The sequence below is a fragment of the Theropithecus gelada genome, chromosome 4, assembly GCF_003255815.1.
Source record: "Theropithecus gelada isolate Dixy chromosome 4, Tgel_1.0, whole genome shotgun sequence".
Taxonomy (NCBI): domain Eukaryota; kingdom Metazoa; phylum Chordata; class Mammalia; order Primates; family Cercopithecidae; genus Theropithecus; species Theropithecus gelada.
In genome coordinates this window covers 45,690,074-45,714,829 of record NC_037671.1, presented here as the reverse complement: position 1 = coordinate 45,714,829, position 24,756 = coordinate 45,690,074, and the positions used below count along the sequence as shown (strand labels likewise).

At 41.8% G+C, this 24,756-nt stretch overlaps 1 protein-coding gene and 1 pseudogene across 3 annotated transcripts in view; one reads left to right on the top strand and one right to left on the bottom strand.

Annotated features, from left to right (window-relative positions):
- Positions 1–18,867, top strand: part of ZNF318 (zinc finger protein 318) — a 39,283-nt gene extending 20,416 nt beyond the window's left edge. The window contains exons 6-11 of one of the 2 annotated variants that reach the window (XM_025383036.1): positions 1,881–2,182; positions 7,547–7,750; positions 8,214–8,313; positions 9,516–9,634; positions 9,923–10,987; positions 18,512–18,867. In XM_025383036.1, the coding sequence (XP_025238821.1) occupies positions 1,881–2,182; positions 7,547–7,750; positions 8,214–8,313; positions 9,516–9,634; positions 9,923–10,987; positions 18,512–18,589 (1,868 nt within the window). In that variant the 3' untranslated portion in view covers positions 18,590–18,867. Of the gene's footprint in view, positions 1–1,880; positions 2,183–7,546; positions 7,751–8,213; positions 8,314–9,515; positions 9,635–9,922; positions 14,343–18,511 lie in introns of those variants that run through there. The other variant, XM_025383035.1, reaches the window with a different exon arrangement.
- A 2,370-nt stretch (positions 18,868–21,237) lies between these two features.
- LOC112622958 lies at positions 21,238–21,685 on the bottom strand (annotated as a pseudogene). Its single transcript, XR_003119061.1, has one exon. The product of XR_003119061.1 is annotated as a 60S ribosomal protein L34 pseudogene (transcript).
- Positions 21,686–24,756: the final 3,071 nt, after the last annotated feature.

Genomic DNA, 24,756 nt, shown 5'->3' with positions numbered 1-24,756 from the left:
CTTCTACCTTTATTAGTTGGCTTTCTACTATAAGAGGGAACTTCCTAACCCTCACTGCCATTTGTTTATCCATTTATATGAGTATGAATTCATGGATTCTTCGTTTGATACATTACAATGTTTTATTATCATTATTTATTTTCATGCACACATTGTTCCAAATCTGGCCAATGAGACCCCTTGTGAGTTAGTTCCTGTGTCCTTTCAATATGTCTTCATCATTTTTGAGTTCTTTTTTTTTTTTTTGAGATGGAGCCTTGCTCTGTTGCCCAGACTAGAGTGCAGTGGCGCAATCTCAGCTCACTGCAACGTCCGCCTTCCGGGTTCAAGTAATTCTCTTGCCTCAACCTCCCGAGTAGCTGGGATTACAGGCACGTGCCACCATGCCCGGCTAATTTTTGTATTTTTAGTAGAGACGGGGTTTCACCCTGTTGGCCAGGTTGGTCTTGAACTTCTGACCTCAGGTGATCCGCCCTCCTCGGCCTCCCAAAGTGCTAGGATTATAGGTGTGAGCCACCACGCCCAGCTTTTTTTTATTTTATTTTATTTTTTTTAAGAGACAAGGTCTCATTCTGTTGCCCAGGCTGGAGTACAGTGATACGGTGCTGTCATAGCTCACTGTAACCTCGAATTTTTGGAGTCAAGTGATCCTCCTATGTCAACCTCCCAAAGCACTGGGATTACAGGCATGAGCAACAGTGCCTGGTCTTTCCTTAAATTTGGCACACACACACAAAAATGTTCCCTGATGCCTTCCTTTTTATTCCATTTTTTTATGCTTTTAGGAATTCACATACACAGTGAGGAAAAGAACATAACAAGACTTCTAAATACTGATAGTATGAAAGAACAGAGAGTAGAAGATGTAATTGCTTCTGTCTGGGTTTGGACTGTTTAGGGATAAGAAATTGAGTTATTTATCCTGTGAGGATTAACACCAGAGGATCTGCAGTTTAGAATAGGAGATAACATTAAATAAGCCAGCAGGGTGTGGTGGCTCACACCTGTAATTCCAGCACTTTGAGAGGCTGAAGCGGGCAGATCACTTTGAGCTCAGGAGTTTAAGACCAACCTGGATGACATGGCAAAACCCCATCTCTACCAAAAAAAAAAAAAAAAAGGTTAACCAGAGGCAAAACCTAAAACTCATTGAGGAAATTGTTAAAGTGTCCTTAGATCAGATAAAGTCAAATATATTACCCTCTAAATCTTCAGCGCTCTGAAGAGAGGACAACTGCTAGATTCATAGTTACAACACTTATTAATGTTTTTGAGAGACACACACAAAATTATATATACTGTTATGGGAGTTCTTGGAGCCCCTGAAGCCTGTCCATAGATCCTTACCTTATAACCTTTATACAAAAGATAATGTCATAACCCATCCTTTGCCTTCATAGAAGCTTCACTTACACCAACCCATGTGGAAGGAGAGTCTTACTTGCTCTTAGAAAAAAAAAAAATTGTTTTTTGAGATGGAGTCTGTCACTATCACCCAGGCTGGAGTGCAATGGTGTGATCTTGGCTCACTGCAACCTCCGCCTCCTGAGTTTAAGCAATTCTCCTGCCTCAGCCTCTTGAGTAACTAGAATTACAGGTGCCCACCACCACACTTGGCTAAGTTTTTGTATTTTCAGTATAGACGGGGTTCTACCATGTTAGTGAGGCTGATCTCAAGCACCTGAACTCAAGCAATTACCCTCCTCAGCCTCCCAAAGTGCTAGGATTACAGGCGTGAGTCACTGTGCCTGGCCGCCCTTAGAAACTTTTGTGGGCAAAGATTTTGTAACCATAAAGCCCTGACAAATTACTACTTGTAAATGAGAAACGACTCATCTTATTTTCCCTGTGCTTCTTTTTGTTGACATTTGACTACTCAGGAGAAATGCTGCGCAAGAAACGAAGGGAGAAGGATGGCCACAAAGATCCGCTCCTGGTGGAGGTGAGTCGGCTTCAGGATAACATTATGAAGGACATTGCAGAGCTACGGCAAGAGGCAGAAGAGGCAGAAAAGAAACAATCTGAACTGGACAAAGTAGCTCAGATCTTGGGAATTAACATCTTTGATAAATCCCAGAAGTCTTTAAGTGATAGTAAGGAGCCTACAGAGAAGCCTGGGAAAGCAGAAAAATCCAAGAGCCCAGAAAAAGTGTCATCGTTCTCAAACTCCTCCTCCAACAAGGTAACAACTCAACTTTTCCATTTCTGTCATCTTTTTTTTTTCCCCTTAGACTCCTATGGAAGTTTTCTAACCATATTCTTAACTTAGGTTTTCAAACTGTTCTTACTCTTGTTAATTATTTTCTTACAGTATAGATCAGAGCATGGTACTCCTCTTCAGAATTTCAGCAGTTCCTTGTTGCCCACAAAGAATCCCAAATCCTCAGTGTTCAGGACCTTCTGTATTCTTGTTCCAGCATTTACTCCTTAACCCACTCCTGTCTGGCTTCTGATCTTCTCACAACTTGTATATGCCCCTTTGCGGGGTTAATATTTAGCAACTATGTTCATGTCTAGGTCACTACTATGTTGCCAAAGTCAGTAGATACATTTTACTTCTCAAATGAGCAGCATTTGAGGCCGAGAATCACTTTCTCCTACAAAAACTCTTTTCCCTTGGCTTCTGTCACACTTCTTTCCCTCCTAGTACATTGGATGCTCCTGCTTAGTATCCTTTGCTGTTGCTCATACATAATCTTTAAATTTTTGAGTTTCTCAGGGCTTAGTCCTTGCCCAGTTCTCCAGAATTTGCTCTTTCTTTCTAGGCCATTTCATCCAGTCCTATGCTAAAATGCCATGTGAGAAATGCAAGTTTTATGTTCTAGTCAAATGAGTCTTCTGAGTGTCTAACAACCTAACTCACCATTTCCACTTCATTGTCTCATAGGCATTTGAAATTGAGCATGTCCTAAACTAAATTAATGGTTGTGCTCAGCCTCCTTCCAACTTTTTCTTCCTCCATTGTTATCCATTCTCAATGCATGGCACACTGTCCAACAGTTTTCATGACAACAACTTAGAAGTCACTCTTAGTGCTCTTCTCTCCCTAACTGCTCCATAGGCAGTTACAAATTCTGTCAGGTCCCTCTCCAAAGTAAATCTCGATTCCATCCAGCTTACCATCTCCATTGACATTCAAGTCCAAGCCACATCAGTTTTTGCTTATGTTGCTGTGTTAACTCTTTTTGCACATATAGCCAGTGATCATGATACTCAATCCCTTGCCTACTTCCTCAACCTCATTTCATGCCTCTTTCCCTCTTGCTGACTGTAGTTGCATTACTAACCTTTTCATTCCTCAAATGTATCATCTCCTCTCATGACCTCACATTTTCTGTTCCCTTTCTTTACCATGCAAATTGAACTCTTTCTTTATCTGCACTTCTAACTCCAATTCATCCTTTAGATTGGATCTTAAATTAGTTCCCTGACTTCCTTCTCTGATTCCCTAGACTGTTAAATTTGCCTGATACACACTCCCATAATATCTTGTAATTTTCCTTCTTAGCATTTATGACAGATCTGATTATATAATTATATGTGTTCCACAAATTTGCTTTTAAGGTTCAAAAGTTCCAGGGACTTTATATGTGCCATTGTTCAATATGGTTCCCAATACATAGCCCAGGGCCCGGCATATAGTAATGAATACTGCTCAGGAAACATTATATTACATCTTACACTGCGTCACCTCAAAGTGCAATTTTCCAGGTGTGCAATATCTGGTATTACACCTCTCTGGTTTTGCATTAATAATCCTATTAGCCTGGAATAATCTTTCTCCCACCCCCACTCACCCATTAAAGCCCAATTTGGATACCACCTCCTCCTTGAAGAATTTCCAGAATTCCACCCAGATCTAGTCAGCCTTCTTTAGCACTCTGTAATTTGTTTCTTAGTAAAATTTATTTCGTTGTCTTATTTAAAGACTCTTACGTCTGTCTCCACTAAACGAGAGCTTCTTTTTTTGTTGTTAAAGATGGGGTCTTGCTATATTGCCCAGGCTGGTCTTCTTTTTGAGACGGAGTCTTGCTCTGTCACCCAGACTGGACTGCAGTGGTACAATCTTGGCTCAACCTTGGTTGAGCCTGCAACCTCCGCCTCCCAGGTTCAAGTGATTCTCCTGCCTCCGCCTCCCAAGTAGCTGAGATTACAGGCATGTGCCACCATCCCTGGCTAATTTTTGTGTTTTTAATAGAGGCCGGGTTTTACAATATTGACCATGCTAGTCTTAAACTCCTGATCTTGTGATCTGGCCTCCCAAAGTGCTAGGATTACAGCCGTGAGCCACCCTGCCCAGCCATTTTTTTTTTTTTTTTTTTTTTTTTTTAAGACAGAGTCTTGTTCTGTTGGCCAGGCTGGAGTACAGTGGCGTGATCTTGGCTCACTGCATCCTCTGTCTCCCGGGCAATTCTCCTGCCTCAGCCTCCCGAGTAGCTGGCATTACAGGTGTGTACCACCACACCCAACTAATTTTTGTATTTTTAGTAGAGATGGGGTTTCACTATCCTGGCCAGGCTGGTCTCGAACTCCTGACCTCAGATAATCCACCCGCCCCAGCCTCCCAAGGTGCTGGGATTACAGGCATGAGCCACCGTGCCCGTCCCCAGCTGGTCTTGAACTCCTAGGCTCAAGTGATGATCCTTCTGTCTCAGCCTCCCAAAGTGCTCATATTACAGGTGTGAGCTACCCCACCTGACCTGAGAGGATAAAAGAGGAATCTTTATCTTTGTGTTTCCCATGGCATACAATATGTCTAGCACATAGTACATCCTCAGTTAATGTTGAGAGGTAGGAAAGAGAATATATTCTGTATTATCACCCAAGCTCTATTTTTTTCCATGTCTTCCTAGGAGAGTTTTCTTTCTCAACCAGGTAGGACTAGTCTTTTATACCTGGGTCTTGAGTCTAGGTAGGGCCTTTAATGGGAGAAGAATTTAAAAGCTCTGGTCCTTTGTAATTGACTTATACATTGGATTTCTATTCATATACCAACCCCATGATAATCTATCATCTTGATTTGGGTGAGTCTTCATGGTCTCTGAAACTAACAGGGATATGTTACAATTCAATTTTCATCTCAGCAGTAAGGAATATTATGTCCACAACCTTTCCTACCTGTCCTTCATATTTCTTTACCTCTCTTTAAAACGTATAGTTGGTTTGAGGTTTTCTTTCCCTTTCTGTTCATTTCAGAAAAGCACACACAAACTTGTAATTTCATCTACCTAGAAACAACTATTATTATTACTTTTTTTTTTTTTGACACAGGGTCTCACTCTGTCACTCAGGTTGAGTGCAGTGACACGACCATGGCTCACTGCAGCCTCCAACTCTCGGGTCCAAGCATTCTTCCCACCTCAGGCTCCCCAGTAGCTGGGACTACAGGTGCTCACCACCACCACACTTGGCTAATTTTTGTATTTTTGTAGAGTTGAGGTTTTGCCATGTTTCCAAGGCTGGTCCCGAACTCCTAAGCTCAAGTGATCTGCCCATCTCAGCCTCCCAAAGTGCTGGCATTACAGGCATGAGCCACTGGGCCCAGCCAAGACCACTGTTAGTAATACCTTGGTGTATGATATTATTGATACCTTGGTGTATGTTATTCCAAATACATACACCAAGGTATTAATTCTGTCCATTCATTCACTTAACAAATATGTATTGGTCACCAATAAAGTGTCAGGAACTGGTCTAGATATGGGAAATAACACACTGAACAGTATAGACAAGGTTCATATTCTCATTAAATAGTAGAAGACAGACAATAAATAAGTCCATGTTAGGTAATGATAAGTGCCTTAAAAAAGAAAGCAGGATAAGGAGTGTAGAGTGGTTAGAGAAAGTACTTTGGATAAAGTGATATTCAACGCTCTATGCCTATTTACGTATCTTTCTTGATTATTCAAGTGTATTTTATTAGTTTTCTCAGTATATCATGAACATCTTTCCATGTCAGTAAATACACTTCTCTAATACCATTTTTAACAACCTTATTTTTTATTGTTTTTGTTGCATGGTTAAGCAAAATTTATTTAACCAATCAAATCACCTGTTGTTTGACATGATACTTTCCATAGGATAAATATCAAGGAGTGAATTGCTGGGTTAAAGGGTATACAGTATTTTGAGGTATGTAATGTATTCCTAGATTATCTTCTAGAAGATGGTGCCAGTTAATGCTCCCACCAGTAGTGTATGAACTCTCCCATCCCCTACCTGTCTGGTGTGATCTCTTTAGTGATTCTTGAATAGGATTCAGGTAGGGAAAGAGTATCTTTGAAGCCCCAGTTGTTTCCCTTTCCTCCTGTCCTACCTTTTTCCCTGAACGAGCCAATATTCTAGGTACCCAGCTCCTTCATCTTGTGTACTATAGAACCCCATTCATAGCTAGCCTCTGAGTTGCAAAAATTATCTTTTTTTCCTGTGCTTTACTCCTGAACATTAACCAAAATTCTCATTTCCTGAGTGCCTTGTTCCAACTTGGTAATAAATTAATTTATATTAAATATTTACTGTTGATCATTTTAATATTAAGGAGTTGATATATTTAAAAAAAAAGATACATGTTACTCAAAGGTGTTAAAATTTTTTTTTTTTTTTTGGAGACAGGGTCTTACTTGTTGCTGAGGCTAGAATGCAGTGGCACAATCTTACCTTACTGCAACCTCCGCCTCCCGGGTTCAAGTGATTCTCGTGCCTCAACCTCCCGAGTAGCTGGGACTACAGGTGCACACCACTATGCCCGGGTAATTTTTCTATTTTTAATAGAGATGGGGTTTCACCATGTTGGCCAGGCCTGTCTTGAACTTCTGGCCTCAAGTGATCCACCCACCTCGACCTCCCAAAGTGATGTGCTTTCAGGTGTGAGCCACTGCACCTGGCCTCTAAAGGTGTTAAATTCTAAAAGTGATATTTTAGGCAGTTAGGAATGTTTTTCCCAGATTTCTTTAAATCATTCTACATAGATGACCTTACTTATCTATGTATAGTTGTATAGTCTGCTTTATCTATGTACACCAAACCTTCTCTCTAGTTTTTCATACCAGGATGCATGTGATGAGTTCACTATCACCTATTTTCTGCATTTGCCCGTCAATTACCTTTTCCATTTTGGTTTTTCTTCCCTCCCTAGTCGTCATGATTTTCAAATTTAACTGTTTAGTTGCATAGGTAACACATTCAACATTTACTAAAGGGTATACAGTAAAGAGACTACTACCCGTCCTTGTTCTCCACTTCCCTTCCCCAGAGGCAGCCAATGTTTCCACAACCTTGGCTGTTCTTCTAGAGATATTTTAGGATATGTAAGTAAATATATTGCCCTTATGACTTACTTTTTATGCTGTAATAGCACTATGAAGTCAAATAGTTCTGTGTCTTAGAGACATGCTTCTGTTAGGGTTCCCCCCAACTTGTGCAGCTTTAAACATTGGAAATAGGGTCATATGGCCCTATTTCTATTATTATGGCCACTTAATATTTCAAAGAGAAGACAAGTCTAGATTGCCTTGAATTCCTTGTAAGTACAGTTTTTGCCCTCTAGGAATCAAAAGTAAACAATGAGAAGTTTCGTACTAAGAGCCCCAAGCCTGCGGAAAGCCCCCAGTCAGCCACTAAGCAGTTGGATCAGCCCACTGCTGCTTATGAGTATTATGATGCGGGCAATCACTGGTGCAAAGACTGCAACACCATCTGTGGGACCATGTTTGACTTCTTCACTCATATGCACAATAAGAAGCACACACAGGTAGGTATCCTACTCTCTGTTATTTTCACTCCCACCGTCACTCTCTTCAAACTTCTGTACCCCTATCTGCATTGCGAAGCTGGAAAAGGAAACATTCTCATATGGGCAGGAGCCCCAATCTGAAGAGCCAAGAGACACCAACAAAGGAGACACCATCCCCAGGGCTCAGTCCAGGGGACTTGGCTGTAACTAAACACCATGACAAGTGTAAGTGAGGTTTCTGCCTCTTTTGATTCCTTGAGTACCTGATTTTTTTGTTTCATTTTACCTTTCTCTGGTACTTGGTCTAACATGTGTTTACCTTTTCCACAGGTGATTTCCATTTAAACAGTTGGCAGAGGGGGTGGGGGTGGGTAGCTGGGGGCTTCTGGTCCCCTGATCTTATTATGGGGGAAAAAAAGAGAAAAGTGGGTCATTGAGCTTTTAGTGCTGTTGTGTGAGCACCTCTGCCTCTTACAAATAGACACTGGATCCCTACAACAGACCTTGGGCTTCAAAGACCCAGAGTGAGGCCAAACAAGATGCCATAAAGCGCACTGACAAGATAACTGTTCCTGCAAAAGGTATGTTTCCTCTTTGCCTCCTTTGTGGTTTCCTTACATTCAGTTGAGGAAGAGGTGTCCTGAGCTAACGTGCTAGGAAGCAGCATAGCATGAGACAGCCATTCCTTTTAACAAAGCCATAAGAATGCCTTCTGTGTACAAAACAGTGTACTAGGTCCTGAAACTATAAAGAGATCTATAAGACCATGATCTCTACCCACATGACCAAAAATCTACTACTAACAGATGTTAAACATAGACATGTCACTTAAAATAGAACTGTCTTTGTCATTGGCTTATGGACCCAAAATCTTACTTATTTGGAATCCAGGTTAAAAAGGATAGGAGATGCAGTAATTTAACTGCCTTTTCAACTAAGAACTATACAGTATTTTGAGTCATTGTTATTAAGCGGTAAATGGAGAAGCAGAACCTTCCTTTGTCTTTAAACTTTTCAATTTCTTTCTTTTTTTTTTTTTTTCTGAGATGGAGTCTCGCTCTGTTGCCCAGGCTGGAGTGCAGTGGTGTAGTCTCTGCTCACTGTAAGCCCCGCCTCCCAGATTCACCCCATTCTCCTGCCTCAGCCTCCCGAGTAGCTGGGACTACAGGCACCTGCCACCATGTCTTGTATTTTTTGTATTTTTAGTAGAGACGGGGTTTCACTGTGTTAGCCAGGATGGTCTCGATCTCCTGACCTCGTGAGCCGCCCACTTCTGCCTCCCAAAGTGCTGGGATTACAGGCGTGAGCCACCGCACCCGGCCCATAAACTTTTCAATTTCTTACCTTCACAAGTAGCTGGTGCTGCTGCTGTATCCTTGAGATCTACAGAAGAGAGATTCCTCAGTAATTAATACCAACATGAGAGATCCTCATAAAATGGTAATGGACTATTTGGGAGTATAGTTTTTATATCTCCTGAGATGCTTAGTGCTAGTTAGGGTTTGAGGAGACTCAGCAACAGGAATTAATCTGGCACAGGAAACTCCTAAATTAACCAGTTAATGTTCCCAAGAGGTAGAAGAATTAGAGGACTGTAGTTCAAGCCTTAGGTTGGAAAGACTGTGCTATTGGGATTCATCTAAATACTGCTTCTGACTTCACAGTGAGTAAGGCCCTCTATACTGTAACTATTTTACTGCAAAGGGGTGGTGGGATTTCCATTGGTTGCTGTCATTCTGGGTGGAATCGACTTATTTCCTTGACTTTTTTCTACTTCTTCCAGGCTCTGAATTTCTGGTTCCCATCAGTGGATTTTATTGCCAGCTCTGTGAGGAATTTTTGGGGGATCCAATTTCTGGGGAGCAACATGTGAAGGGTCACCAACACAATGAGAAATACAAGGTTGGTCTCTGTAGTAGGCTGTGGAGTTTCCAACTTTTCTGAAGTAATTATTTTGACTTTGTCAAATGGCTTCCGAGCCAGAAAAAGCCACTGACACTTCAAATTCCATATAACCTCTTAAGTTCTCCTCAATCCTAGTGGGAAATGCTCAGCAGATAGCATCCCGTATGTCCTTGAGGAAGATTATTCTGGGGATTTCTACTGAATGAATTCTAACAGTGGCAGGGCCAATATTTTTTTCTCTTGTATTTTCACCAGTTTTTGAGCCTTTATCTTTTTTCTTCCCAGAAATATGTGGATGAAAACCCATTATATGAGGAGCGGCGGAATCTGGACCGCCAAGCTGGCTTGGCTGTGGTCCTAGAGACAGAACGGCGACGGCAGAGTGAGCTAAAGCGCAAACTTAGTGAGAAACCAAAGGAGGAGAAGAAAGAAAAAAAGGCAAAAGCTGTGAAAGAAGTAAAGGAGGATGATAAGGTCTCTGAGAAATTAGAAGACCAACTCTCTGAGGGTAGGAACTCCCCTGAAAAAGCTGAAAATAAAAGGAACACTGGCATCAAACTCCAGTTAAAAGAAGAGGTAAAGAAGGAATCACCAACATCATCTTCTTTTGGGAAATTCAGCTGGAAGAAGCCAGAAAAAGAAGAGGAGAAAAGTTCAGTGGTGACCCCAAGTATTTCTAAAGAAGAGATTGTAGAAAGTAGTAAGGACAAAGAGGATGGCAAAGCTGAAGCTGGGAAGGCAAAGCCCATCAAAATCAAGCTCTCTGGGAAAACTGTTGTTGCACATACCAGCCCTTGGATGCCTGTTGTGACAACTTCAACACAGACTAAGATCCGACCCAACCTGCCTATCCCATCCACAGTACTCCGCAAGTCATGTTCAGCCACAATGAGCAAGCCAGCCCCTCTTAACACCTTTCTGTCTATTAAGTCCTCTGGAACCACTGCTAAACCTCTGCCAGTGGTTAAAGAGTCTTCAGCTGATCTCCTCTTACCTCCAGACATCATCTCCAAAGCATTTGGAGGGGAAGAGGTGATTCTAAAAGGGTCTCCAGAGGAAAAAGTGGTGTTGGCTGAAAAGAATGAGCCATCTCATTTACCTGAACAAATACTACCACCACCACCACCCCCACCTCCACCACCTCCACCACCCCCCATTATACCTCATCCAGCTGCCCCGTCTCCTGCTCAAGCAAATGCTATCTTGGCTCCAGTAAAATCAAACCCAATTGTATCTCAGACTCTCAGCCCTGGCTTCGTGAGTCCTAACATTTTGAACCCAGTGTTGCCTGTAGCCATCATGGCCTCAGCACAGCCAGCTGCCATTCCTTCTGATGAGACCGCTCCTGGGGTGAGTGAGAGTGACCGAGACCAGACCCTGTTCTCTGTGTTAGTACGTCCTCCACCACCCCTGTCAAGTGTGTTCAGTGAACAAGCCAAAAAATTAGAGAAGCGAAATTCATGCTTAGCCACTGCCAATGCTAAGGACCTGTATGACATATTTTATAGTAGTGGTGGAAAGGGGGGCCCTGAGACTAAGGGTACCTCTGAGACTAAGCTAAGTGGTGGTCCATTGGCCAATGGGGAAAATAGCAACCTCTCTAGAACCAAAAGTTCAGACACCTCTTCTACTTATCCTTTGAACAGCAGTGCATCCCAAGAGGAGTTGCATCAAGATGAGGGTTTGGTCACTGCTCCTATAGTTAGCAACTCTGAAAAGCCCGTTGCAAAAACTCTGGTGGCCCTAGGGAAATGGTCAGTTGTAGAACATGTAGACCCAAAAAGCACAGGTAGCACCTATGGCTTCCTACAGCCTCTGACAAGGTTGTGCCAAAGCAGGCCTTATGAAACAGTTACCCCAAAGACAGACACGTTGGCCATATGGACCTCTAGTTCCTTCCAGAGTGACACTTGTAGGGATATATCTCCAGAGAAAAAGAGTGAGCTTGACCTGGGAGAGCCAGGACCACCTGGTGTAGAACCACCTCCTCAGCTGTTAGATATACAGTGCAAAGAATCTCAGAAGTTGGTAGAAATCCACCTCAGAGAATCTGTTAACCGGGATAAGGAAAGCCAAGAGCTCCGTAAATCTGAGGATTGTAGAGAAAGTGAGATAGAGACAAATACTGAACTAAAAGGAAGGGAGAAAGAGCTGTCTGAGGGGATAGTTGATGAGGGAACAAGTACCAGCATTGGACCCCACAGCACAGAAGATTCTAATTTGAACCATGGGAACAGATACATGTGGGAGGGAGAAGTAAAACAGCCCAACTTGCTAATGATTGACAAAGAGGCTGAACAGTCCAATAAATTGATGACAGGAAGTGAAACTCCAAGTAAAGTAGTGATCAAATTGAGTCCACAGGCTTGCTCTTTCACAAAAGCAAAATTAGACTCATTTTTATCAGAAGCTAGGTCTTTACTCAATCCACAAGATACACCTGTGAAAATTTCTGCCCCAGAGTTGCTGCTTCAGTCCCCACCCAGATCAGCTGTGTGTTTAACAGATAGTCCACAAGAACAAGGAGTTTCAGTTGTTAGTGAGGAGGGGCTAGGAAATTCAGCTCCAGAATCAGCTTCTAGAACTTCTAGGTACAGAAGCCTCAAACTCAAGAGAGAAAGATCAAAAGACTTTCAAGTTAAAAAGATCTATGAGTTGGCTGTTTGGGATGAAAACAAGAAGAGGCTAGAGACCTGGGAGAGCCCAGAGAAACCAAAAGCAGAAGCACTGGAGCTACAAGATGTCCATCCAGAGTTAACAGTGACAATAGAAAGCAAGGCCCTGGAAGACTTTGAAGCTACAGACTTAAAGGTAGAGGAGCTTACTGCCCTGGGGAATCTGGGGGATATGCCTGTTGATCTCTGCAGTACTCGAGTAAGCCCAGCACATAGATCCCCAACTGCCTTGTCTCAGAAAGTGTGTGAAGAAAATTCTGTATCACCTGTAGGGCGTAATTCCTCCACTCCCACTGACTTTGAACCAATCCCATCTTTTTCTGGGTTTCCGTTAGATTCTCCCAAAACCTTGGTGCTTGACTTTGAGACAGAGGGTGAACGAAACTCATCTAATCCCAGGAGTGTTAGGATCCCTTCTCCTAACATTTTGAAAACTGGACTTAAAGAAAATGTTGACCATGGCTTGGGGGGCCTAGAGGGAACACACCAGGCCCTTGACCTGTTAGCAGGAGGAATGATGCCTGAGGAAGTACAAGAATCTTCCCAATTAGACAAACAAGAGTCACTCAGATTGGAATTAAAAACAATTAATTCTGTAGGCCTTGGGCCATCTCCTTGCCTTCCAGACCTTGTTGACTTTGTCACACGGACCTCTGGAGTTCAAAAAGATAAACTATGTTCTCCACTCTCTGAGCCAGGTGACCCTTCTAAGTGTAGTTCCCTGGAGTTGGGGCCATTACAGCTAGAAGTATCGAATGCATCCATCACAAAGGTGGCAATTCTGCAAGTAGATGATGACAGTGCCGATCCTCTGAATTTGGTTAAAGCTCCAGTGTCAAGATCCCCTCCAAAGGAGCAGGTAGTTGAAGACAATATGGTCCCTCAGGAAATGCCTGAACAGGAAGCTACGGTTGGTGCCATCCAGGACCACTCAGAATCCAGTGTTCACAACTAAGAATAAATACCTAGAGCTACTTGTGAATGAATCAAATTGGCTTCTAGAAATCAGATGCCCAGATGATCCAGGACTAGTTTGCTATCTCATCTGGAACCTACACTAAGAGATGCAGCCAGCATCTTACAGTAAATATTCATGGAAGCTAAAAAATTTACCTCTTTTCCTTTTCCCTTTCCCCTTAAAACACCAGACAAATCGATAACTTCTATATATATATCTGTAAAAATGTATTTTCTGTTAATTTTTTTGGCCAATTTATTTTCTCCCACTTTGTCATTAAAATCAAATGTCTAACTGGCTCACCACATAGTGTGCTTTGATTGTATTTTGGCTTTGACTCTGCCATTTCTGAAACGTGGGGGAGGATGGAGGCAACTGACCTCTCCAATTGCTGTGTTGTATTCCTACCCAATTTCCTGGGCAGTTGATGCATCTCTGGGAAAAACACCAGAAAGCTTGCTGAAATGGAAAACTTGGAAGAATTGTTCATCTCTTAGGCTTTCATTTGGATGGGCCTGCCTTAACATTGTTTGAAATGCAGCGTGAGTAGCTCTTTTGTTTACTGTTTATACCCCTTAATTGGCATGTCAACTCCTGTACTTCCCTTACTATATTAACCTTTCTTGAGATGCATTGTCCTGCTAACCCACAAACCTGTTTGGAAATAAACATGGAAGAATATCTGGCAGGCAGGCTTTTAGAAGACGACAAATCGGTAAGACTTATTCATGGTTTATTGCCAGGAGCAGATATGCTTTAGAGATCACTTTTATTTTTGAAATGGCCTTTGTTCATTGTATTGTGATCCAATAACACTTTGTATGAAATTGTTTGGCAGCCATTTCTGTTGTGAAGGGGTAGAAGATCTCTGAAACTTGTCTTGAGATTGAACTCATTCCCTGTTCCACAAACCCATATGTATCCTTTCCTCTACCACCAATTTATTTCCACCATAGTATGATGTTTTGGGTTGTATATTTGTTAAAAAGATTAAAGAATTTATGAGTTGGCTTGGACAAGTTTAACTTTATTTTTAATGTGTTAATTACTTGGAATAAATGCATTAATCTCATGTTTCCTTCTGGATTTTTGTTTTGAAATCGCACACATTTGAACTCCAAAGGAAAACTAGAACAATGAATCCCTGCTGCCCTATTGTCTAACCACACCCCCAACCATGCTTTCCTCACTTGTCAGAACTACTTCATGCCACAATGTTAGGACATATAGTCTGCCCCAGCGCAGCCTGGATGAGTAGTGAGTAGGCAACAGTTGTCTGGTATTGGCATCTTCCTATTGTGAAGCTTTTTACATACCTTTGTGTTGACTCTCCATAGATTCTCCTGGGAACTGAGCTCCCCTAGGACAATCAGGTTCCTGCTCTTGGGAATTAGGGAGCTCAGTCCTCAGATTTTCTATCTCTGTCCCAGTTTCCTCTTGATAGCCCTGTTGTCAGCAGTGTATAACCTGACTCAACAGGGCCTTCAGAGTCCTATTTACCCACCTGTTCCTGAAAGATAATACAAAATTACTGATCTGTATTCCCCCCCCCCCCCATTTTTTTTTCCCCGTTTCCTTATGTACAGAACTATAAAATCCCTAGGTCAACTTTGAGAAGGATTTTAAATTTTTCTTAATGTCAATTTAGAAGTCATTCTGGCCTCTCTTTATCATGTTATGGAAATGGCACAGATTTGGGAGAGCTAGATCCTTGACTATGCCTCAGTCATTTACCTTGCTGTGATTTTAGACAAGTTAGTTTACCTTACTGTGTCACAGAGTTGTTTTGTGTTGTTTCCTTTGAGATAAGGATCGTTATCTTTATCCTAGCACCAATATGTACAGGATCAGGGTATCCTGCCCGTGTCACCTTTCTAGTCCTGGTTTTTAGGACAAAGCCTGAGTTCAATGCAGTTTTCTTGCTTGGAAACCATAGACTAACTCAAAAGGTGCCATTTAGAAGAGTTTAAACCCAAGTGAGCTTCAGGGAGATTTGTTTTCCCAGAGAACTACTCCCTCCCTGTTCTAGCAGGTTATCTATAGGAATTCAGGGAACATAATTTTTAACGCCAATTTGTGCTGATTTTCAGTCCTGTTCACTTAGTTCCACTTCCCTTTAGGGCAGGACCAGTGGTTTTAGGGAAGGAGGAGGAGATCCCAATCCTAACCTTACTCCCTCAGAGGGCACTGGAATCTTACTCTCTAGATTAGGAGGGGACCACTTGAAAGGAGTGAGAAGAGAAAAGAGGCAAAATTTATTGTAGGAAGGGCAGAACTAGTTCAGGTAGCTAGGGCTGGAGTACTTTGAGCCTAAGCTTTGGTAGTAACTCTTTGTATTCTCTGGATAACTTCAGGATTTACACCAAAGGCATCTACCAATTTGCGGGTTTTTCAAAAATAATGCTCACTTAAAGAGTTATGGGAGTGGCATTCTTTATATCTTCCTTGAACCAGCAGAGGGAGAACTTTTAGGAATCTGTATTCTGGGCAGGAAGTGTTGCTGCCTCCTTCCTTTTGGTTAGTGGGATCTAGCTTTGGAACCTATCCAGAGAAGACAGGTGAAAGGAAGGACAGAATTCTAACCCAGTAGCTGGAGATAGAGCATATTTTTTTGTTGTTGTTCTCTACCATCACAGTACTGAATAAACTTTCAACTTAGGAGACTTAGGCACATGGAAGAAATGGGCCCTGAATTTTAAATGCAGCTTATGGTGTAATATAACTATGTTTTAAATTTTACAAACATCAGGAACAACTTTTATCAGACATCCTCAATTGTGAGAGCAGATGATCAGTAATTATGTTTAAATTTAGGCAAATACCTAATTTTACCTAAGGTGTACAAATAACCCCCTAAAAATTCCCCTTGGCCTTGAAAATGGGGGCGTTCTGCTTTACAAACCGTATTATATTCACAGGGCACATAATACTCTCTGTTAGTATTGCTGAATAATATAGTTAAGTATTCTTACTTCACCTATGACACTTCATCTTTCAAAAAAGTCAGAAAGTTAATGTTTTGGTAGCAGAGCATGCCAGCACATAGTCCATTTATCGGTCTGCCAGGTTCAGGGACTAAGGAAGAATGGGGTGGGGAGGTGGACATACAGGACACATGCATCCAATAGGAACATGAAGTGTAATTTTAAAAGTTGGAGGACGGTTCAGAGAGGATGTAGCCTGTAACAGAAATAAGTGAGGTAGTTTCATATATATATATGTGTGTGTGTGTGTGTGTGTGTGTGTGTGTGTGTATGCTTTGTTAATATATTAATATATATCCCTAAACCTTGGTTCTCACCTTAACAAAGCTTACATACCAAATTTACGATAAGAACCTAAACAAAGTCTGTATTTATTAACAATTTATGTGAGAACATGGACAAATGGAAATAGTTTTGTGAGTCCATCTCTTCTTTAGAGTTTAAAATTGCAATCATGTTTATGTAATTTTTAACTAAGTTATGTATACAATATTCATTGATAAGCCACGAAGTTGAATTTATAATGAAAATCTTCTAAAAATCACAACTCTTCTGATTTGCCCTCAACCCATATACACTTTCAGAAGAATACATATAAAACATGTATGTTTATGTTGTAGCACTTAACATGGTTGTAATTTTACATTTATGTTTCTTTGATTAATATATGCTCCCCTTAAGTACATCATAAACTCCCCAAAGCAAGAAGTCTGCCTTTGCTTACTATTTTTTAATCATTGTATTCACAGTGCACAGTTGTCTGGCATATAGCAGGTGCTCAATAAAAATTCATTGAAAGAATCAATGTGGTAATAGTAGCTGTTTTTATTAACAAATTGTGAATACTTAGCAAATTATAAGTCGGTAAAAACTGTAAATTGCCTATTGTATTTTCTGGGTGTTTAGCACTCTAGAAACCAACTGTCCTCTTGCTTCTGTCCTGGGTCTTTGTATACAAAGCACTTTATCAGTGAGGCATGTCAAGGTTGCCAGTGGTTCCCTCACTTCAACAGCATTCTGGAATAGTGGTGCCAGGCCATGATGGGAACACTGCTTCTGCAGCTCCTAGAAGAGAAACTGAGGATGAAAAGGAGTTAAACTGACCTTACAATTAGCAAAAAAAAAAAAAAAAGGTTTTGGGGATCCAGTTTTCAGATGGCCCCCTTTTTCTCCCAGCCAGACTTCATAAACATGTTGAAGTCAGTCAAACCCCAAACCCCTCTGATTTAGTTGAAGAAGTAATTCAGCGCTTTATGATCTCCAGCATCCTCTTGTCATCTCATCAAAACTAAATCGTAACCAAAAAAGGTTGCCTTTGGGAGAGGGAAAAGGAATGCTATCACTTTTTATTTTGTATCTTCTGTTTTGTTTCAACATTGTGACCATGAAAATGAATTTTATGTAAAATATAAATGTTTTATAAACAAAATATGTACACATGCACACATATATATGTATAAAATAATATGTAGTAAGGGTTATCCAGTGCTGTGGAATTATAGGCCAGTTTTTTTTTTTAACCCCTCTGTATACTTTTCCGTATTAAAATTATTTTTTTTAAGTCGTGTGTCTCCTACTCAGTGCATCCCTGTTTTCCTTCACACCTCTTGTCTGTTTTCCATCGTCACAAATAGGTGCTGCTGCTTTTCCCTCAAGACTTCCTAAATTCTCCTGTTCCCATCAATGCTGGGCAACATGCTTTCTTCGAGAATGTCTTACCATTATTTCCTTTTCCCTCTCTTCCTCTTCCCATTCTTTCCCCAACCTCTATTGACCTGGTTGTTTGTATTCATTAATGTTGTACAAGCACTTGGACATTAAATGATATAACTCAAGATACCTGTTTCACAAAGTAATACAGGTACACAAAAGATAACAAAATATTTGTCACATGCAAAAAGACAGAAGATAACAAATTTAGATGTAATGATTTAAAGATTTATAGACTTTGGTTCCATTTGTGGAGGATCAGGCAAGAAAGGAGTTTTGTAGAAAATAAGGGAAATGAGTATGTTTAAGAGAAGTGAATGAACAGGGTGAAAACAGAGGCACAGTTACATAACAGGGAGAACAAAAGGTAGAGAATGTGGAGAAAGATAGAGATAAAATCAACCATATTAAGTTATTATTTTATTTCATCTCTCTGATACTCTGCCCCTGCCAAGCTTCCACCCAGCCTTCCTGTAACCACCTTCCTAAGGATGACTATTGATCACATTGTTACGACTCTCACCCTCTTATCTTCCTTTCTTTTCAGGGGCAATTCCAAAAGTCTTCAGATTTCCAAAAGGAAGGACCGCAGCAGACATTTCTGCCCCCAGAAAGGCAGGGCTAGAAACCACGGAGGCCATGGAAATGATGGGTGCCCTTGTGGCCAGTAGACAATCACCTGAAGGATCTGACTTCCAGAAGGTGGGTGTGGCTGCTGGGAGTGGGGATAAGTTGTAGAGAAGATCCTGTCATTTTAGCTTCCAGAAAATGGTGAGTTGGGTGAGTGAATATGTATATTGTACTTGCAGAGGATGAACAAGATTAGAATGTACAAAGGGTATGTATTTTAGACTTGCCACTCCTCACCTCATTTAGCATTGAATAAATTATTCCTGAAGTCCCATCTCTCATTTTGTGCCATGATACTTACATTAAAGCTATAGAGTTCAGGTGTTCATATTCTTCCTGGGCCCTGGACTCCAATGTGCCCCTAAGTAGAACATCTCTTATCTTGGTTCTAGCCTCTTTTATTGGTCCATACAAAGACAAAGTGAAATTGGGTATGTCCTTAGAGGATTGGGGTATGAGTAAGCAAAGGAGACTCAATGAAGCGGGGACAATCACAAAGGATATGTTTGATCCTTCAATATCAGACTTCAGGGCAGCTGTCCATCAGTTTTGTTTTTTTTTTTTTTTTTTTTTTTTTTGAGACGGAGTCTCGCTCTGTCACCCAGGCTGGACTGCAGTGGCCGGATCTCAGCTCACTGCAAGCTCCGCCTCCCGGGTTCACGCCATTCTCCTGCCTCAGCCTCCCGAGTAGCTGGGACTACAGGCGCCGCCACCTCGCCCGGCTAGTTTTTTGTATTTCTTAATAGAGACGGGGTTTCACCGTGTTAGCCAGGATGGTCTCGATCTCCTGACCTCGTGATCCGCCCGTCTCGGCCTCCCAAAGTGCTGGGATTACAGGCTTGAGCCACCGCGCCCGGCCTTGTCCATCAGTTTTTAACTCAGTCTTGTACTTGTCCCACACACATTGAAATCTCTGGTACACAGTAGCAGGCAAGCATCATTTCAAAACACCAAGGAAACTCCTTACTCTCTGCTCATTTAAAATGCCAGTAGGGGACCAGGCATGGTGGCTCATGCCTGTAATCCCAGCACTTTGGCAGGCTGAGGTGGGTGGAACACTTTGAGACCAGGAGTTTGAGACCAGAGTTTGAGACCAGCCTGGCCAACATGGTAAAACCCCATCTCTGCTAAAAATATAAAAATTAGCCAGGTGTGGTGGCGCATACCTGTAATCCCAACTACTCAGGAGGCTGAGGCAGGAGAACTGCTTGAAACTGGGAGGCAGAGGTTGCAGTGAGCCAAGATCATGCCACTATACTCCAGCCTGGGCAACAGAGCAAGACTCCATCTTGAAAAAATAAAAAACAAAATCCCAATAGGGGCTGGGCATAGTAGCTCACACCTATAATCCCAGCACTTTGAGAGGCCGAGGTCAGCAGATCAGTTGAGCCCAGGAGTTGAAGACCAGCCAGGCAACATAGTGAGACCCTGTCTCTACAAAATATAAATTAGCCCGGCATGGTGGTCCATGCCTATAGTCCCAGCTACTCAGGAGGCTGAGGTGGGAGGATCGTTTTGAACCCTGGAGGTTGAAGCTGCAGTGAACTGTGATTGCACCATTGTACTCTAGCCTGAGCAACAGAACAAGACCCTGTCTCAAAAATAAATTTAAAAAAAATTAAAAATGGGCTAGGCGCGGTGGCTCATGCCTCTAATCCCAAAACTGTGGGAGGCCAAGAGGGGCCAGATCACCTGAGATCAGGAGTTTGAGACCAGCCTGGCCAACATGGCGAAACCCTGTCTCTACTGAAAATACAAAAATTAGCTGGGTGTGGTGGCACATGCCTATAATCCCAGCTATTTGGGAGGCTGAGACAGAATTTCACTCTGTCACCCAGGCTGCAGTACAGTGGCACCATCTTGGCTCACTGCAACCTCTGCCTCCCAGGTTCAAACGATTCTCCTGCCTCAGCCTCCCGAGTAGCTGGGATTACAGATGTGTGCCACCATGCCAGGCTAATTTTTGTATTTTTAGTAGAGACAGGGTTTCACCATGTTGGCCAAGCTGGTCATGAACTTCTGACCTCAAGTGATCCGCCCACCTCGGCCTCCCAGAGTGCTCAGATTACAGGCGTGAGCCACCATGCCTGGCTGGTTTTGATTTTGATTTGTAAATCCAGGCACTTTTAGAGTCCTGGAGGTCTAGTTTACTGCCCAAATAATCTTTGGTTTTAGTAACTTTCGGGACTATTCATGATATAAGCAAAGCCATCAGTGGAATAAGAAGTCAATAAAGGGCAAAAAGTACCTCAGGGGGCCTCATGCTACTGATATATTAGTTAAGGATTACTTATTCCTGAGGCATGACCTGGTGGATGAAGCAATGGAAAGCAACCTGGTGCCAGGGCTGCCAACACGTTGTCACCACCACTTTCTCTCCTTTGTTCCAGCCCAAGATCTGTTTCTCATCAACTGTCACATTCCCCTGTTCAGAGACAAAGATGTTGGTCACAAGCTTTCATACAAACTATGACTCACAGCCCTACCTCCATCCCCTGCTTTGCTGCTTAGACCTCAGTTCTCCAGTGGTGTCTCAGTTGCACTGATCTGGGAGATAGGTGAGGGAAAGGGAACATTTTTTAGAATACTGTTTTTCCTTTTGGACTTCTTTTTTCTATTATTATTATTCAAAAAGCTTCATTTTTATTTAGCTTTCTGACTTTTCAACACTTTCACGATTTTCTGCTCTTTGATAAGGAAAGCACGCTTGATCTTGTCATGAACACATTTAACACGCATGGAACCAGCATAGGCTCTGCTGACATGTCTTTCTGTTTTGCACAATCTCATAAGAACTTCAGGTCTCACAGTACAAACCCCTTTAAGTTGGCCTGGGCACACACCACATGCAGAATTTGGTGCTTTCCCAACCTTCTTGGTATAAAGGTAAACAATTATGTTACCAGGGGTTTGGGACAGCCTAGTTTTGTTAGAGGCTGTATTGTAGGAAAGCTTACAATGGTATGTCAAATGTTGGACCATTCTAAGTGCCCCTACCCAAGCTCAAAGGACTGCTCCTGAGAGCTGTAGGCTTCCTCAACTTTTCGATGGTGGCCGATTGTAAAGGAAATATAGACAGGGGAAAGAGAACTCACATGTATTATGAATGATGAAATATTTAAGATCTTTTTTATTGAATTACAGTTAATATTTGAATTTCACATAACATAAAATTCACCTTTATTTTTTTGAGACAGGGTCTTACTCTCTCGTCCAGGCTGAAGTACAGTGCCGCAATTATGGCACACGGCAGCCTCCACCTCCTGGGCTCAAGTGATCCTTCCACCTTAGCCTCCCAAAGTGATATGATTAGAGGCGTGAGCCACTGTGCCTGGCCAGATTCACCGTTTTCAAGTGTATAGTTTTGTGATTTTTAATATCTTCAGTGTCGTACAACTGTCACCACTATCTAATTCCAGAACATTTCCTTCATCCTCTAAAAAAACACATACCCATTAGCAGATACTCCCAGTTACCCCTACTCCTAAGCCACTGGCAATCACCGGTCTCCTTTCTGTCTCTATGGATTTGCCTGTTTTGAGCATTTAATATAAATGGAGTCATACAATAAATTTCTTTTGTGTCTGGCTTCTTTCACTTAGCATAATGTTGTCAAAGTTCATCCATGTTATACCATGTATCATTATTTTGTTGTATTTTATGGCTAATTATTCCACTGTATGGATGTGCCATGTTTTGTCTACCAATTGTTGGACATTTGGGCTATTTTCATATTTTGCCTATTATGAATAATCTATGAACATTCATATGCAAGTTTTTGTGTAAATATATGTTTTCAGTTCCCTAGGGTACATAACTAGGAATATATAGTCATATGGTAACCATTTAACTTTTTTTCTTTTTCTTTTTCTTTTTTTGAGATAGAGTCTCGCTGTTGTTGCCCAGCCTGGAGTATAAAGGCACGATCTCAGCTCACTGCAACCTCTGCTTCCTGGGTTCCAGCAATTCTCCTGCCTCAGCTTCCCGAGTAGCTGAGATTTCAGGTGCCTGCCACCATGCCCAGCTAATTTTTGTATTTTTAGTAGTGACAGGGTTTCACCATGTTGGCCAGGCTGGTCTCAAACTCCTGACATCAGATGATCCACGTGCCTCGGCCTCCCAGAGTGCTGGGATTACAGGGTGAGCCACTGTGCCTGACCCCATTTAACTTTTTTCTAAGTAAACTTTTATATTAAAGTACAATGTTCATATTTTAAAAACAGGCTGGGCACAGTGGCTCATGCCTGTAATCCCAGCACTTTAGGAGGCCAAGGCGGGAGGATCACTTGTGTCCAGGAGTTCAAGACCAACCTGGGCAAAAAAACGAGACCTTGTCTCTACAAAAACTAAAAAAATTAGCTAGGCATGGGAGCAGCTGCCTTTAGTCCCAGCTACTCAGGAGGCTGAGGTGGGAGGATTGCTTGAGGCCACAAGGTGGAGGCTACAGTGAGCCATGGTTGCACCACTGCACTCTGGCCTGGGTGATAGTAAAACCCTGTCTCAAAAACAAAAACAAAACACGTTACAAGCGTGAAGCTTAACAATTTCCCAGAGTGAATAGACCTAGGTAACCAATACCCAGATCAAAAAATAAAATATGACCAACACCCCAGAAGCTCCTCTCATGTTATCTTCCAGTTACCACTTCCCCAAAATGTAACCAGTAATCTGACTGTTACAACAATTTCTGGTGCTTTTTTAAAAAGAGTCAAGGTGAAATTTTCATCACCCAAAATAAAACCCTATTTCCCTTAAGCAGTTAGTCCCCATTCCTACCTACCTGCAGCCCCTGGCAGTCACCAATCTGTTTTCTATCTCTATGGATTTACCTATTCTGGACATTTCATATAAATAAAATCATACAATGTGTGACCTTTTGTCTGTATTTTTTCACTTAGCATAATGTTTTTGAGATTCATCCATGTTGTAGTATGTATCATTGTTTTATTCTGTTTTATAGCTGAATAATACTCCATTATATGTTTATATCACAATGTCCATTCATTTGCTGATGAACATTTGAGTTGTTTCCACCTTCTGGCTATTTTGAATAATGCTGCTATGAACATTTCATGCGTAAGTATTTGAGTACCTGTTTTTTTATTCTTTCAGGTATTTACTAGAAGTAAAATTGCTGGGTCATACGGTTACTCTATGGTTAATTTTTTGAGGAATTGCCAAACAGTTTTCCATAGCACCAGAATCATTTTACATCCCTACAGATTATACAGTTTCTCCATAACACTTGTTATTCCCCTTTTTTAAATATAACCATCCTAGTATCTCATTGTGGTTTCAATTTACATTTTCCTTATGACAGCGATACTGAGCATCTCTTTTGTTGTTGTTGTTTTTGAGACAGGGTCTTGCTCTGTTGCCCTGGCTGGCATGTAGTTGTGGGAACACAGTTCACTGCAGCATCAACCTCCTGGGCTCCAGTGATCCTCCCACCTTAGCCTCCTGAGTAGCTGGGACTAAAGGCACACACCACCACACCCAGCTAATTTTTTATTTTTTGTAGAGACGGGGTCTTGCAATGTTGCCTAGGCTGGTCTTAAACTCCTGGGCTCAAGCAATCCTTCTGCTCAGCCTCCCAAAGTGCTGTGATTACAGGTGTGAGCCACCGCTCCCAGCAGTGAACATCTTTTCATGTACTTATTGGCTTTTTTTTTTTTTTTTTGAGACAGAACCAATCTCTCTCACCCAGACTGGAGTGCAGTGGCACAGTCTCAGCTCACTGCAGCCTTCGCCTCCTGGGTTCAAGTGATTCTCCTGCCTCAGTCTCTGTAGTAGCTGGGATTACAGGCATGGGCTATCATGCCCAGCTAAAAATTTGTATTTTTAGAAGAGAAGGGGTTTCACCATGTTGGCCAGGCTGGTCTTGAACTCCTGACCTCAAGTGATCTGCCCTCTTTGGCCTCCCAAAGTGCTGGGATTATAGGCATGAGCCACTGTGCCTGGCCTTATTGGCCATTTTTATATCTTCTTTGCAGAAATATTTATTCAAGTCCTTTACCTATTTTAAAATTGGAATGTTTGTCTTTCTGTTGTAGAATTGTAAGGATTCTTTATATATTCTACATACTAGGTCTTTATCAGATATATGACTTACAACTATTCTCTAGGTTGTCTTTTCAGTTTCATGATGTCCTTTGACTGCCA